At 42.3% G+C, this 15,797-nt stretch overlaps 1 protein-coding gene across 2 annotated transcripts in view; it reads left to right on the plus strand.

Annotated features, from left to right (window-relative positions):
• The window catches only part of LOC309501086 (inositol-3-phosphate synthase 1-A-like), a 26,863-nt gene extending 20,752 nt beyond the window's left edge, over positions 1-6,111 (plus strand). For both annotated transcript variants that reach the window (XM_082173059.1, XM_082173060.1), the window contains exons 7-11: positions 1,061-1,276; positions 2,861-3,025; positions 3,302-3,415; positions 3,754-3,971; positions 4,829-6,111. In XM_082173059.1, the coding sequence (XP_082029185.1) occupies positions 1,061-1,276; positions 2,861-3,025; positions 3,302-3,415; positions 3,754-3,971; positions 4,829-5,024 (909 nt within the window). In that variant the 3' untranslated portion in view covers positions 5,025-6,111. The remainder of the gene's footprint in view (positions 1-1,060; positions 1,277-2,860; positions 3,026-3,301; positions 3,416-3,753; positions 3,972-4,828) is intronic.
• The last annotated feature ends 9,686 nt before the right edge of the window (positions 6,112-15,797 follow it).

Genomic DNA, 15,797 nt, shown 5'->3' on the forward strand with positions numbered 1-15,797 from the left:
CAGCCGCGCCTCTGCTACCGCGGGCGTTTTTCCACATTCGAATATTCATTTTCACCTTCGAAATTCTGTTTTTAAAACTATTTGAATATATATTCGAATTTAGAATATTCGTTGACAGCCCTAATACTCATGGGAGTTGTAGTGTGTCACACTTATTTCAGATGCCTTTTGAAAAGACTACAATTATTCAACCCGCCAAAGTGGCTAGTTGGAGTGACTATGTTACCCGCCACGAGCAAAATCCACCCGCATTTGGCGGGTTGGCGGGTGTTAATGTCAAGCCCTGGTTGCATGTAATTATGCATAATTTACTGTTATTACTATGGTAAGTAACAAGGACACTGTAAAATAAAGTGTTACCCAATAACGTTACATCTGTTAACAAGACTTATTACACGGCTCTGTGGAATACTTGATTCTGATTGGTCAATCGCTCCATCCAGCGGTATATTATTCCCAGATAACAACAGAACACAGAAACACAGACTCATCCAGGTCACTGAAGTCAGCAGCGCTACACACTCACTACAGAATCACTACACACTCACTACACACTCGCTACTCACTCGCTACACACTCGCTACACACTCGCTACACACTCGCTAACACTGGCTACACACTGGCTACACACTCGCTACACACTCGCTACAAACTCGCTACGCGCTCGCTACACACTCGCTATACACTCGCTAACACTGGCTACACACTCGCTAACACTCGCTACACACTCGCTACACACTCGCTATACACTCGCTACACACTCGCTACACACTCGCTATACACTCGCTACACAAGAAGCCGTTTGATAAGAGGATAATGTACATCCAGCCGGTTGTTATCTCAGAATAAACCCCTTCAGGTGTGTGTGTGTGTGTGTGTTATCTCAGAATAAACCCCTTCAGGCTGATGAAGACCTGATCCTGATCACTCTGTCGGGTTTATTCTGATATAACAACCGGCTGGATGAACATTATCTCTTACTTAAACATGAACTACCAAAGATAAACACATGTATGAGTGTGTCAGGATGCTGTAACTGTTCTCTCGTGTTTCGTCACAGACGGGAGGGGAAGTTTCTCCCTCCACCATGTTTGCGGTGGCCAGTATTCTGGAAGGCTGTGCATATATTAACGGCTCCCCGCAGAACACGTTTGTCCCCGGAGCCGTGGATCTGGCCGTGCAGCGAGGAGTCTTCATCAGCGGAGACGACTTCAAATCCGGCCAGACCAAACTCAAGTCGGTTCTGGTGGACTTCCTCGTCAGTGCTGGAATCAAGGTAAGAGAACTACTCTATGATGTGTTCAGGCTCTACTAGAAAAGGTTTTCCTGCTTGAATGTTGATTATTTTCCTCATATTCTCCATTGTTGCGGCTCCTCTCTTCCCAGTCTGTCAGTAACGCTCTGTTTACTTCCTGTCTCTATGAAGCCCCTCCTTCTGAAAAGCACACTGTGCTCTGATTGATCGGCTGGAGCGGTGTGTTGTGATTGGTCGAGCGCTTCGAGTGTGTTTGGGAAATGTCCCTCCCCTTACCATAACCGCCAGTTTAAAGGGTAACTAAACCCCTGGTCAGAGCCTGACTCCACCCACTGGCAATATTTGAAAAATGCTAGAAAAGTGGGCAGACCCCAGCGGAGATAGAGGGGACGAACCGAGGGCGGGGCTGAGCGGGGGGGCGTGCACCTGCTGTCAGACTCTAAAATGGAGAGTGACTCACAGGGTCGCAAGACGACGTAAAGTACGTGCATCTGATGAGTTTTATCGAGTTGATGTCAATAGCGCGCGCTCTCTGTAGGCATATTCATATTTTGCCGCTATGTGAAAAAATCCAGCAAAATGTGCCGGCGCGTTTGTCGACCCCAGAGGATTAACTTTAGCCTATCCATAAATTGTGATTATATATATATATATATATATATATATATATATATATATATATATATATATATATATATGATCACTCAATCAAGACGCCGCTGTGGTGGTGGAGTCCATGCAGGAGGAGCAGCGTTTGGCACTGCGTCGCTGTTCAGCGCGAGCTGTGTGGAGAAGCCCATGTCCACCTCTATTGCGTTGGGGAAGCAATCCCGTGTAAAATGCAGGTTGCACACTTGAGCTCTAGGCGGGAACTCACGGTCTTCCAGGCCAAGTGCATGCAACCACTGGCGCCTAATTTCCAAGTCTGCTGGAAAGCTATGCAGTCCTGAGCAACCAGCAACACTACACCTACGTACCCTCCTGACCACTGTACTAAATACAGATAAATCTACGCTAGCTTGTACCAAGGGCGTGGTGAGCTGGAACCTCCTCTGGACGTGGTGAGCTGGAACCTTTGCGGTACTCCTTATGCAGTACCGCAAACATCCAATAGGAAAATTCAACTGCAGCAGCCACCGTTCAACCTGAAGAGGGCAGCACTCAGACATTTTTACACCATGTATTGTAGAATTAAAACACTTTATACCCAAATGTAAAAAAAGTTACTCGAATCAATGAACAGCACTAATAAAGCCCCAGTCTTACAGATCATTAACTAAATGATCTAACCCTTTAATACACTACTAACTAACTCAACCAGGCCCTGCCCCTTTATTCTGCGTATGAATTATTATAATGAGGAATATTGTGACGTGTTCGTTCCCGGGAGAAACTCAAGACTACAATGGAGGCGTTTCAGGAGTTCAGGAACACTGACTCTGATATAGAGAAGATCTGGAGCTTCTTCATGATCATCACACACTAAACACAGATGAACATGAGGAAAACAGATCTCTTTAACAAATGTATTGGTGTCTCTTTTTTTTTTTTTTTTAAGCACAGATATAATTTTCTGGTATAATATTTTATTTTGAATGTTTTCAGCCAACTTGTATAGTGAGTTATAATCACCTCGGGAACAACGACGGGCTGAACCTCTCGGCGCCGCAGCAGTTTCGCTCCAAGGAGATCTCGAAGAGTAACGTGGTGGACGACATCGTGCGGTCCAACCCCATCCTGTTCCGGCCCGGGGAGAAGCCTGACCACTGCGTGAGTGTGTGTGTGTGTGTGTGTGTGTGTGTGTGTGTGTGTGTGTGTGACGACATCGTGACCACTGCGTGAGTGGCGCCCTAAGTGCACTTGCACCCTGCGCTTTAGACCATGTGCTTAGATCGTTAAAATAGGGCCCTAAATGTTCATATAGCTCATGCACTATATGATGATGCAGTTTGTAAAGTGTTACCACAGTATTCTACAAGGAAAGATGCAATGCACATATAATATCTGTCCTAAATGAAATCTCCTGTGGATTGTGTGTCTGAACAGGTGGTTATTAAATATGTGCCCTATGTGGGCGACAGCAAGCGTGCGATGGACGAGTACACCTCCGAGATCATGATGGGAGGAACCAACACCATCGCCATGCACAACACCTGCGAGGTCAGCCGCTAATCATGCAGGAATGTCCAGCAATAAGCGTCTAATTAACTGAAATCATGCATAACTATGAATACAGTGTTCGCTTTTCATGCAACTCTGAATCAACACGCAACAATGCTGCGTATTTCTAAATGTCATAATCATTTGTTAACAAACAAGTATTCATTACTTCAATGAGCTCATTGTTTCTGCATTAAATTATTACATCGTTTAAATACCTTTTTCGCTAACTGTGATTTTGTATATGTACATTTTCTGTAAAGCTGCTTTGAAATGATGTTTGTTGTGAAAAGCGCTGTACTAATAAATGTGAATTGAATGTATGGTGATGATTATAGGACTCTCTGCTGGCCAGTCCCATTATCCTGGATCTGGTGATCCTGACAGAACTGTGTCAGAGAATCACGTTCTGCACTCGTGAGGATCCGGTTTTCCAGAGTTTCCACAGCGTCCTGTCTCTGCTCAGCTTCCTGTGTAAAGCCCCGCTCGTGCCACAGGGGGCGCCGGTGGTCAACGCCTTCTTCCGGCAGCGCGCATGCATCGAAAACGTCATGAGGTGAGAGAACTTTAACCCTCCCTCGAGTTCTGGAACACGTCTTTCCCTCGCGGGTCAAAATGACCCGAAGCCCCAAAATTATACTTTATTATTATTATTTTTATTTTATTTTTTGTCCAGAAAGCTTATTTTATTACATTTTGATTATATTTTGGGAGATTTTTGGTTATTTTATTCTTTTATTTACCTTTAAATTACTAGATTTGATCAATAAATAATAAATAAATAGTCATTTAAGCTTTATAACTTAAATTCAAAATAACTCACAATTTCATGCATAAACCTTTTAATTCAGCTGTAAATATCTTACATTGGGATTCTTTGCCGACCTCTTGTGGGATAATAATAATATAAGATGATATTTCATGACTCTAGATGGGCTTATATCTCTATATGGAGCAAATGAGCTGTTCCTCTGGGTCCTAAAGCCAGTTAACTTCAGAGTGCATTCAGATATACTCAGATATAATATATTCAGATAATGTCTCATGTAGACATTATAAATGTCTTTTTAAATGACATTTTAAAACACAATTTTTGCATTTTGAATTTGGATTTTGAGCATTTTTAGTTTTTTTTCTATGTGTATTGAATCATTCCTCACATTCCATTCATTCCTAAGGGGGTCAAATTGACCTGAGAATGAAGGATTTGTTACTTTTTTAAATTTCAACCACAAATCTCCTCGAATCCATTTAAAAAATTCGGTGTATTCGTGGTTCAAGTGCGACAAAAGTCCTGGGGTCTTGGACACTCAATTTAAAAAAAAAAATTGTTTAGGATCAGAATGACCCGAGTGAAGGATGAGTGTTAAATCATGCCTGATATTGAGTGTTTGTGTGTGTGTTGTTGTGCAGGGCTTGTCTTGGTCTCCCGCCTCAGAATCACATGCAGCTGGAGCACAAGATGGAGAAGAGCTTCATGCGTTCTCCGGAAAACCACATCCAGCATCCCGTCCTCATCAATGGGAAGATCGACCACATCAGCGCTTATCAGTCCGCCAAATACATGGAGATCAAAAGTCATGAGAAGATGCAGCACTCAGTCTCATAGAAAGCCTGAAGCATGAAAACAAACCAGACCTTATAACGTTTACCACTGTTTTAAGTAGAATTTTTGCATTACAGTCCTTTACGAATGCACATCCCTAACTGATTTATGGATATGCATTTGACTATGAAAATATGAATGGCTTCTGTCCTTGTTTAGTTGAGTACTGTACTTCTGAATCCATGCTTTCTCAACCATGGAGCTTTTTCCAGGTTTTGTACATGATTAATGCACTGAGGAAAAACCACTAGTTTCTGTTGGTGAAACAAAATGAAGAAAAAACATCATTCCTGAAAAGTTTGGTAAATAAATGCAGTCGAAAATGATGATGAAAGTCATTGGGTTGAGTCATTTCGGGACGGGTTTTCGCTTTTATACTAATATAAAAATATAGCACAAAAACTGGGAGTGACGGAGAAAAATAAGTAATATTATTCAAATGAATGAATTAGATTAAAATCACTGACAATTTTTTTTTTTTTTTTTTTAAATGTGATTCAAAGAAAAATAGTTATTAATTTATTAAATAGATTAAAATAAATACAATTAGATTTAAATAAATATATATAGTATATTAGGCTCCCATAGTGAGTGGAAAAATATTAATAATTTTAGATTCATAATAGTTTTTCAGAAATTGGGTGTTTGTAAAAGATGCCTTTTAAATTTTAGAATGGCGACGATTCACTGATTGGCTACTAATATTCCGATTTAATAGATTTAACAACTATTTTTGTTTAATAGTGACTATTTTATTTTTTATATTTCTTCGTCTCACTAACATTTAGATATTTGAACGAATAAACCGGCAAAAACAAAGACAGCTAGCGATGTTAGCGCGAACACTGAGACCTGATTTGTTCGTGATCCACAAATGACTAAATCAAAAGACATTTCTCGCTGCTTTTCTTCTCCCGGTCTGTGTGAGTGTTTCTCACCCCCTTGTTCTGCTGTGTGTGTGTGAAATTAGTCTGTTTTCAGCCATGGAGAAAAAAAAAAAGAAGTTTTGCAAAATGTCTTAAATTCCAGTTTGCATACTCTGTAACACCCTGTAACACTGTCAACAATAAACACTGGTGCATTGAATAGGTCCGCACATTGTGCACGTGGTACGATATGGAAATAATTGTCATAGGCAAATAACCTTCATTTCTGAAACACTGTCCCTGTAGGAACAAACCACTCGCACACAGGCTATTACATGACATACACATAAACATAAATGCATTTCTTTTTTCACTTCATACAGTCAATAAACATCCTTTTGTAAACAACGGAGATCTCTAGACATGTAAGTTCGAGATTGGAATGTTACTCGACAACATCTTCACATCAACATGCATTCCCAGTAACCGCCCATAGTGGATTACACATCACAACATCTCTCCTGTGTAACAGAAGTGTGTAAACATCTGTTTTTTAGAATCTGTATAACAGAAGATCCTTAAAAATATATACAAAAATATGTCAAGCTTTTTAATTTTTTTTATAGTGTGCACATTATAACAATAATGAACAATAACAACCTGTTTGGTGTGTGCAAAAATAATGATGTAAAGTATTGGATTAAATGTAATTAGTTACTGTATGTAAGTATATTTTTGGCTACTTTGTAGTTTTACTGAGTATTAAATATATTAGCAACTTTTAGTCTCTACCTGACTACATTTTTTTTAAAGTAAATGTACTTTTTACTCCAATACATTTGTGATGAGTAATCCAATTACACATTACATTTTGCATGGCACTAACTTTTAAGAAGTGGTATTGCCATCTACAGGGCAGTGAAGGAACTACATCTGTGTGTTTCACACAAACTCATCCACAAGGCTACTTTACATTACTTTACATGATCTACTTTAATGCGAGTGCATTAGCAGGTGGTTGCTGAATCGCAGGTGTTTGATTTAGGAGCTGAGGTCGTGATGAGATGATGATGAGGTCATGATGAAGTCGTGATGAGGTCATGATGAAGTCGTGATGAGGTCGTGATGAGGACATCTGTTACATCTGTCGGTGGGGAACCGCTGTCCTGCTGAGACTCTGTAGGCTGAGCACATTGCTGTTCCGCAGGAGGTTCGGTCTCAGGAACCGTCTGGAGGTGACGCCTGTTCCGACGGGTCACATTCCCATTGCCCATCTCCACGAGGTAGGATCTCGGCTCATTGGACTTACTGATGACCCTGGCAGGTGTTGTCCATCCCTTCTCCCCATCGAGCTTCACTCTAACAGTTTGACCAGGGTGAAGTTCAGGGAGCACGCGTGCCGAATGCCTGCGGTTGTAGTAGAATCTGTATGAACCTTTCGCTGTTGCGTCCTTCATGTAGACTTGATCCGGATTGAATGAACGTGGCAGCAATGTCTTTTCTAGGACCGGAACAGTAGTACGGATTTGTCTACCAGTCATGAGCTGTGCTGGACTTTCACCTGTTGCTGCGATTGGTGTAGAGCGATAACCCATAAGGGCTAAGCAGGGATCCGGCTGTTTGAGGATGTACTTGGCAGTCTGAACAGCCCTTTCTGCCGCTCCGTTCGACTGTGGATAATGTGGGCTGGAGGTAATGTGAGTGAAACCATACCTCTGTTTGAAATTTTGGAACTCTGCTGATGTGAACTGTGTCCCGTTGTCACTGACCAGTTCTAGCGGGATGCCCCATCTCACAAAAATGTGTGTAACAACAATGACTTTGTGTTGGGGAATTAATTAGCTCAAATTAGCGGTAATATTCATCAATGTGAATATGCATCTGTTGCTTCCATAAATTAATTTATTCAAATTAGGGAATAGGTCAAAATCTCGGCTTGTATCAGCGATTACACAATTACTTGTAATAATCACTGATAGAGACGGGTAGCATTTACTCAATTTGGGGGAATTTGAGGTAGAAGTTGAGTTTGTTCATTTACCATGCAGACTGGCCGTCCAGCGGACAGAATGTATTCTTTATGAACAGAAATCGGGCGTCTTTAACACTGATAGATAACACTTTCTTGTGGCCACAAAGAAGATAATTATCTCCGTGTTTTAGACAATTTTAGGTTTCTTTTAAGAGTAACCAATCGTAGAGCTTATAAGGTAAAATCTGCACTCATCAGGGACTTTTTGAAACAAAACAGGCAAACTTAATTCAAATGATTTAACAAAGTTTATTTAAACAAGCTAGCGATTACACAATTATTTTAAATCACGCAGGAGTAAAAATGCATAAACAAAACAGGCAATATAACGATCGTAATACAGAGATACAACAAAATAAAAAGGTTTTTAGAGAGAGATTGGGAGAGGGAGAGAGAGAGAAAACTCAGCGAGAGGAAACTAAGTTGAGATACGAATGATTTTAGGTGTGTGTGTGAGAATGGAGATGGTAGCGTTTGTAAGGTGGGTGTGTCGCTCCGTGAGCACGTGGTAGTGTGTTTATCTCGGCACACGTGGGTGAGAGTGTGTGTGTGTGTGTGTGTGAACGTGTATGTTTGTGTGTGTGAAAGAGAATTTAGAGAGAGAGATAGAAACAGTTTTAGTCATTCACCACCAAAACCCCAACGTTTCTTAGTAATATTTAGACACTTTAAACAGCATTTCCTTCAGATTGCAAATTTAAAAGATCTACGTTACTCTGTTTGAAAGATCGGCCTTCCTTGGGTGCTTTCGTCTGTGTTGGGTAAAGACACCGGGATCACGTGGTCACAGCGTTCTGGTTGCCGTGGCGACTTGAAGCGAGCGAAGACTCAGCAAAGATTATCTTTAGCCTTAAGTTGATTTTGTGGGTTGGTTTCAGAAGACTATACTATAGTAGTTCTAAGAAAAGACTTGGAAATAAAAGGGAAATAAAAAGCGAGCGGAGCTTCCTTGAGGGAAGGAGGCGTGTCTTCTTTCTCTCTGGCGGACTGCGATGAGAGGAAAGGGGGCGCGCAATTTTAAAGGGCTAAACTCACGCCTCCCTCACGTACGTGGGCCAATCGTCTTTAACAACGTATGGGCCCACCTCCTGACGTTTTGAGGTCTATACGCCTCCTTTTTCGCGGGGTTTTGAACGATGAATTCGTCCATAGCTTAATAACACTGGTATTTAATAAAACAATGCATTCTCTGATATTTTGTGTTAAAGATTCAGCATCGTTGGGGTTGGTGGAACACGGCAATACCGCGAATGACAGTTCTAATATCTAAAATCAAGGAGGTACATCATTTCTTGTAATTGTGGGCACCACAGGGTGATTACAAGCCAACAAACTACATAGGCATAATATTTGGGACAAAGGGGGTCAGGCACACATCAAGAAAATACATTTAAAATATTTCATACAAGGATTTGAGTCCCACGTGGTGGACCTGCGTGTGTTTCTGTGTGTGTGTGTGTGTGTGTGTGTGTGTGTGGTGTCAAACAGAGTTCACACCATGCGTTGAACTTTTGGCTTTCCGAGCCGGGGAGGGTGAGGGTGTAAATGTGTGTACGTGCGTTTGAGTCCTTGGATTGATGTATTAGGCACAGACCACATGTTTTGGGTATCTGGTCTCTAAAACACTGTTTTATTGTTGTGAAGAGTTAATTAGTGTCTATGTGTAAATCAGTGTCCGAGGGACTCCCTAGGGGGGAGTGCTTTCGGGATCGCTCTCATTGGTCAGCGTCAGACCCTCCCGGCCATAAACAGACGGTCTCTGTTGGTTTAGACGTAAGAGATCATGTAGAGTGAGAGATAGTCAATGATTTACACCATTTTTCGGCGCCGTTTGGGCTGCACGTCTTGCGCAGAGCAATCTCAAAACAGCAGAGGTGTCGTAAATGAGAGTGCTTTGGAATGTGAGACTAGCTTGAGTCAGAGCGAGACAGGGGTTTTGTAGATTTAGACTGAATTAATTAATTTGATTTAATCACCATGCAACTGGTGATCTGCTCTCCGTTACATGTGCTTGAGCTTGTTAATAACCTGCTTGCTGGTAATGGTGGTGAGGGAAGCAATCTCAATGTCTCTAGAGAAGTAATCGACAGCGACAAGAAAAGTCTTACCCTCTAACTCGAACAGGTCAACAGCAATCCTTTGCCATGGGCCACTGGGCAGGGGAGTGGTTACCAGTGGTTCACGTCTTTGTGTAGGTTTGTGCTCTCTGCAAAAGTCACATAATTTCACTTTGTTTGTGATCTGTGCTCCAATATTTGGCCACCAAACTGTCAACTTGGCTCGCTCCCGACACTTGGTGAGGCCCTGGTGACCTTCGTGCAGTTGGTCCAGGACCCCAGCTCTGAGTACTGCTGGAACTACTATGCGGTCGTGGTATAGGACCAGACTGTCCGACTCTGATAAGTGACTTCTGGCTGCATAGTATCCACGCAGTGGTGAGCCCTCCGCCATTTTGCGAGGCCACCCTTTTCTGATGAATGTGATTACTTTTTGAAGTTCAACATCGCTTTGTGTGACTCTGCGAATTTCCTCGAGCTTGGGTGACTTGATTGGCTTACTAGCCACTATAGTGTTCACATATGCCTTTACTTGCATTTCTGTTTCAGGCACGTAGCTGTCTTTCAGTGGATGTCTGGAGAGCGTATCTGCGACTACTAGCTGCTTACCGGGAACATGTTCAGCAGTGACATTGAATCGCATGAGGCGCATAAGCAGTCTCTGACATCGTAGTGGCGTTTTGTCCAGATCGTATGAATTGATCAATGGCACCAATGGCTTGTGGTCAGTTTGTAAACGGACCCGGCCCATACCTTGGATGTAGCGGGCGAACCGTTCACAAGCCCAGACAGATGCCAGACACTCCTTTTCGATCTGCGAATACCTCTTCTCCGCTTCAGTGAGTGTACGCGAGCAAAAGGCAACGGGCCGCAACTCTCCATCGTGGTCTTGCAACAGGGCAGCACCAAGGCCATAACTGCTGGCGTCGGCACTGACCACTGTTGGTTTGTTGGCGTCGTAATAACAAAGGGCTGGTGCAGCCATGAGCATTGCTTTTGCTTTGTTAAATGCTTGCTCCTGAGGCTCACCCCAAACCCACGCAGTCTCTTTCTTGAGCAGGTTAGTCAGTGGATGCAACACTGTAGACAGGCCTGGCAGGAATTTTCCAACATAGTTAACCAGTCCAAGCACCTGCCGCAGCTGCTCCACGTTGGAGGGGCTGGACATCTGAGCGATAGCCTCCACTTTGCTCTCATCAGGCTTCACACCGTCCGCGCTAATGATGTGTCCAAAGAACTGCAGTTCAGTCTTCCCAAAGTGACACTTAGCCCTGTTGAGCTTGAGACCAGACGCCTTAACCGTCCGCAACACTGCATTGAGATGGCGGTCATGCTCCTCTTTTGTAGATCCGTAAACCAGGATATCATCCATCACAACGACAGTCCCTTCTAGGCCTTTGAGCAGGTCCGTCATCAGCCGCTGGAAAATCTCAGGCGCTGATGTAATGCCAAATGGCAGACGTTTAAAGCAGAACCGGCCCATTGGGGTAATGAAGGTTGTCAATCTCTGGCAGCTGGGGTCCAATGGAATTTGCCAGAACCCGCTAGAGGCATCCAGAGTGGAGAAAACCTTGGCTCCTGCCAGCTTAGGTGTTATATCCTCCAGTGTGGGCAAAATGTAACGTTCGCGCTTCACTCCCTTGTTCAAGCGTTTCAAATCCACACACACTCTGACCTCATCCTTGTTGCGTTTTGGAGCGGGCACCATTGGGGCACACCAGTCTGTCGGTTCTGTAACTTCCTCAATGATCTCGAGGCTCAGCATACGCTTTAGCTCTTTCTCCACTTTTGGAAGGAGCGGAAACGGAACTCTGCGTGGCGTGTTGACGCTGTATGGGACTGCTTCCTCAGTCAGCTCGATCTTAACAGGCTTACAGTTCAGTAGTCCTATTTCCCCGAACACATCGCTTGTTAAGTCACTAGTGATAGCATTGACTCTTGCTACCAGCCCCATGCGCTTTGCTACTGCCTTGCCCAACAAGTTACTAACATACTGTCCCTTTATGACTGTAATCCAGTATTGGTACTTCTGACCTTTGTATGTAGTGGTGGCAAGGAACTTACCCATGCATCGGACTTTCCCACCTGGGCTGTACACTGTTGGCCTGGACTTGTTCAATTTTGGTTTTTGACGTAGTTTGCTGAAAGTCGCTTCAGTCATAACGGTGGTGTCAGCACCTGTGTCGATTTTAAAATCCACCGGACTGCCATTCACTAGTAGCTCTACATCCCAGTCAGTATCCGGGTTTGACTCCTCAATGATGTTTGGGTTTGACTTTGTAGTTGCTCTCAGGAATAGTTCTCCAATAAAAAATGAATCCTCATCTGAATCCATAACGGCCTCTGCTCTGACTTCTTTCAGCATCTTGGATTTACACACGGCCTCGAAATGTCCGATTTTATTGCACTTTCTGCACCTTTTGTTACGGGCTGGACAGCTTTCCTTTTTATCATGCATCCTGTTGCATCTCTGACAGTTCAGTTTGTTCTCACTGTATTTCTGTCCTTGTCCCTGCCGTGGTTTATCATAGCTCCTCCTTGTGCTATTGTACTGTTTCTGTCTCACCTCGTTCACTGTAGTTTCCACACGCTCTGCACTTTGTTGTTTCACTTGTTCACTTTGCCGTGCAAGCTGGATGGCTCTCTCCAGAGTCAGGTCCGCCTCTAGCTGGAGTTTTTGCGAAACTTCTTTGTCCATTATTCCGATGACGATCCGGTCCCGGATCTGCTCGTCCTTCCCCGCACCGAACTCGCAGTGCTGCGCGAGCTCGTACAGGCTCCGCACGAAAGCTTCAACTGTCTCACCGGCCCTTTGACTCCGCTTATGAAAACAGGCGCGATCGTGGATGACGTTTCTTTTCGGGACAAAGTGTTCATCAAACTTCTGCATCACTAGATTAAACTCATACTCTGGATGTGGCATGGCCTCAGTTGCCGCAGGAAACACAAACGAGCCGTAAATAGGTTCGGCATCTCTCCCCATCGAGTACAAGAGCGAGTTCACCTGCACTTCGCTGCTCTCTTTGTCAAGTTTCGATGCGACTCTAAACCGGGAGAATCTCTGCCGCCATGTAAGCCACTCCGCTGGCTGCGAGAAATCAAACGGCTCGGGAGGTCCAAACTTTGCCATCTTGCTCTCAATGTCGGCGTGAAGTCCTTAATTCTGACACCATGTCATAATATGAGGCAAGACACGGGTCGTGGTCTTCATTAAAGAGGGTTTTATTTAGCTATAGCACAGAGTAGCATATAAGCCATGCATTGGACTCTATCGATAACAGTAATACAATGCCCTCCAGTGGTTAGCATACCCAAACTACGGTAGCTTAACATGGACAAAAGACAATCTCACAACAACTACTTAATTTTACTTTACATTATTTTGTTTATCCACTATATTGACGAGACTTCTTGAAGGATACTGGTTTACTAATGGCCATATTGAGCACTTGAGCTGAACTGAGGCTTCAGAGTTTGTAGACGTTTAAGTGTCGACCTTTATTTATTGCAATATTTAGGCGTTCGGTTATATTTTGATTTTAGAAAATAAACACGATTTCTCATCTTACAAATCCGTTGTTTCTTATTTTCACAGGAATGTCTCTCAGGTGTCGAGGTGCATCTTTGAGGATCAGAATGAGTAAAATACTGAAGAACTGTTTAAATCAGATACTTTTACTCCAGTTGTATTGGAATTGGTGGCTTGTAACTTGTAATGGAGTAATATTCGCTGTGAGGTTTCTGTATACTTTTACTGAAGTGTGTTTTTCAGGTGCTCTTTACACCTCTGTGATTTTGTCTTCAACTGGATCCTTGTGGCTTTCTTCAACCACTTCTCTTTTGGGTGTTTCATGTAATTGTACCTTTTTCTGGATGTTCTGTGTGTGTGGTGTATATTTCACGGAGTTAGCTCCTAGTACGTCTGATTGAGTTTTTATTTGGTGTTTGGATCTGTAACTTCTTGGCTCCTTGCGTCTCTCCACAGTCGTCCAGCACTCTTACACACTGTCCACGAAACAAAAGTGGTAAGCAGTGTTGTGTGGAACTCATTACAAGTAACTTGAGTGAAGTAATCAGATTACTTTTTCAAGTAACTAGTAAAGTAACGCATTACTTTTTCAATTTACAACAAAATATCTAAGTTACTTTTTCAAATAAGTAATATTAGTTCATTTTTCACATTTATTGAGAGACAGCTCTCCTGTCCCCATGTTGAAATAAATAAAGTGAGGTGTGTGTGCGTGTGTGTGTGCGTGTGTGTGTGCGTGTGTGTGTGTGTGTGTGTGTGTGTGTGTGTCATGAGAAAGACATGAGAAATATATCTATAGAAAGCTTGAAATGCCTGCTTTTAAACGAAACAATTAAAATGGAAAATGAATATTCTCAGATTGTGTAATCCGTTTGAAACGTGCTTGACTCGTCCACTACTGCAGAGATGAGGAGTCAGCATCGTGACTCAAAGGGATAGTTCACTTTGAAATTAATTTTTGGTATGTTTTAGCTTACCTCAAGGGCATCCAAGATGTAGGTGTCTTTTTTCCGCAGTAGTTTCAATTTTTATATTTTTAGGTCAAACCGTTCTTGTCTGTCAGTCATATAATGCAGGTCTATGGTCACTGTCTCAAAGAGCATGCACAGAGTCCAAATTAAAACAATTCCCCGTCGTAAGTACACATTGATGTTAATAATTAATGTCGATTAGTCGACTAATTGCTTAAATGAATGACGGCTAGTGGACCACAAAAATCTTTAGTCTACGGCAGCCCTAGCACGTAGGCTAGTTAGAATTTGTGACACTTTTGCATTTGCAAATTTTGGGTTTAGTTCTTCCACAGTTTGAATTTTGTCTATTGCATGAGATGGAGCCTGTGGATTCTGAACTTCACATTTAACTTTAGTTGTCCTTCAAAGAAATTCCACCAGGTGTCAGGCCCTCTCACGTCTGCATCACTGAGCCCGCTTGCATTGAGTCGTTTTAATCCTTCATCTCCACATCTCTACATATTTTCGAGTGGGGGTTTAATCTTCAACTGGCTGGCACTCACGGACAGTGTTATTAACCTTTAATCAGTGTTTGGGGTCACACAGACCCCAATGGATTTTTCCTTCATTTTTTAAAAGTGTTAACTTCATCTCAGGGGCATGAAACTCTGGAACTTTTCCTAAATAATCTATCTAAACATGCACAAAAAAACTGGGCTTGATTTGGTTGTTCTAAAGGTGTGTAAAAAAATTTTTACCTTTTAAGGTGTTTGGGGTCAAAATGACCCCACATTGAAAATGAATGGGAAAATGAAAAAAATGACTTTTTTTTATTTTATTTGTCAAAAAAATAAAAGTAAATCCATTATAAATCTGAAAATTTCTACATAGAAACCAAGGTCTGGTCCTAGAGCATAAATAAAAAGTAGAGCGAACTTTCTATCTCATACACACACACACACACACACACACACACACACAAACACATAAACAAACACACAAATGTTATGTGTTTGCAACAGAGAGCATTTTTACAGAAATTGGCAAATAAAATAAACAAAACTGGCATAAATCTAAAAGAAATTACATTTAAATCAAGGTCTGGTCCTAGAGCATAAACCCAAAGTGGAACGAACTTTCTATCTCATACACACACACACACAAACACACACAAACACACACATGTATGTCACTGCAACAGAGAGTATTTTTATAGAAATTGGCAAATAAAATAAACAAAACTGGCATAAATCTAAAAAAATTTACATCTAAATCAAGGTCTGGTCCTAGAGCATAAACCCAAAGTGGAACGAACTTTCTATCTCATACACACACACAC

Source organism: Leuciscus leuciscus (genome assembly GCF_965113295.1).
Source record: "Leuciscus leuciscus genome assembly, chromosome: 6".
In the NCBI taxonomy this organism is placed as follows: Eukaryota; Metazoa; Chordata; class Actinopteri; order Cypriniformes; family Leuciscidae; genus Leuciscus; species Leuciscus leuciscus.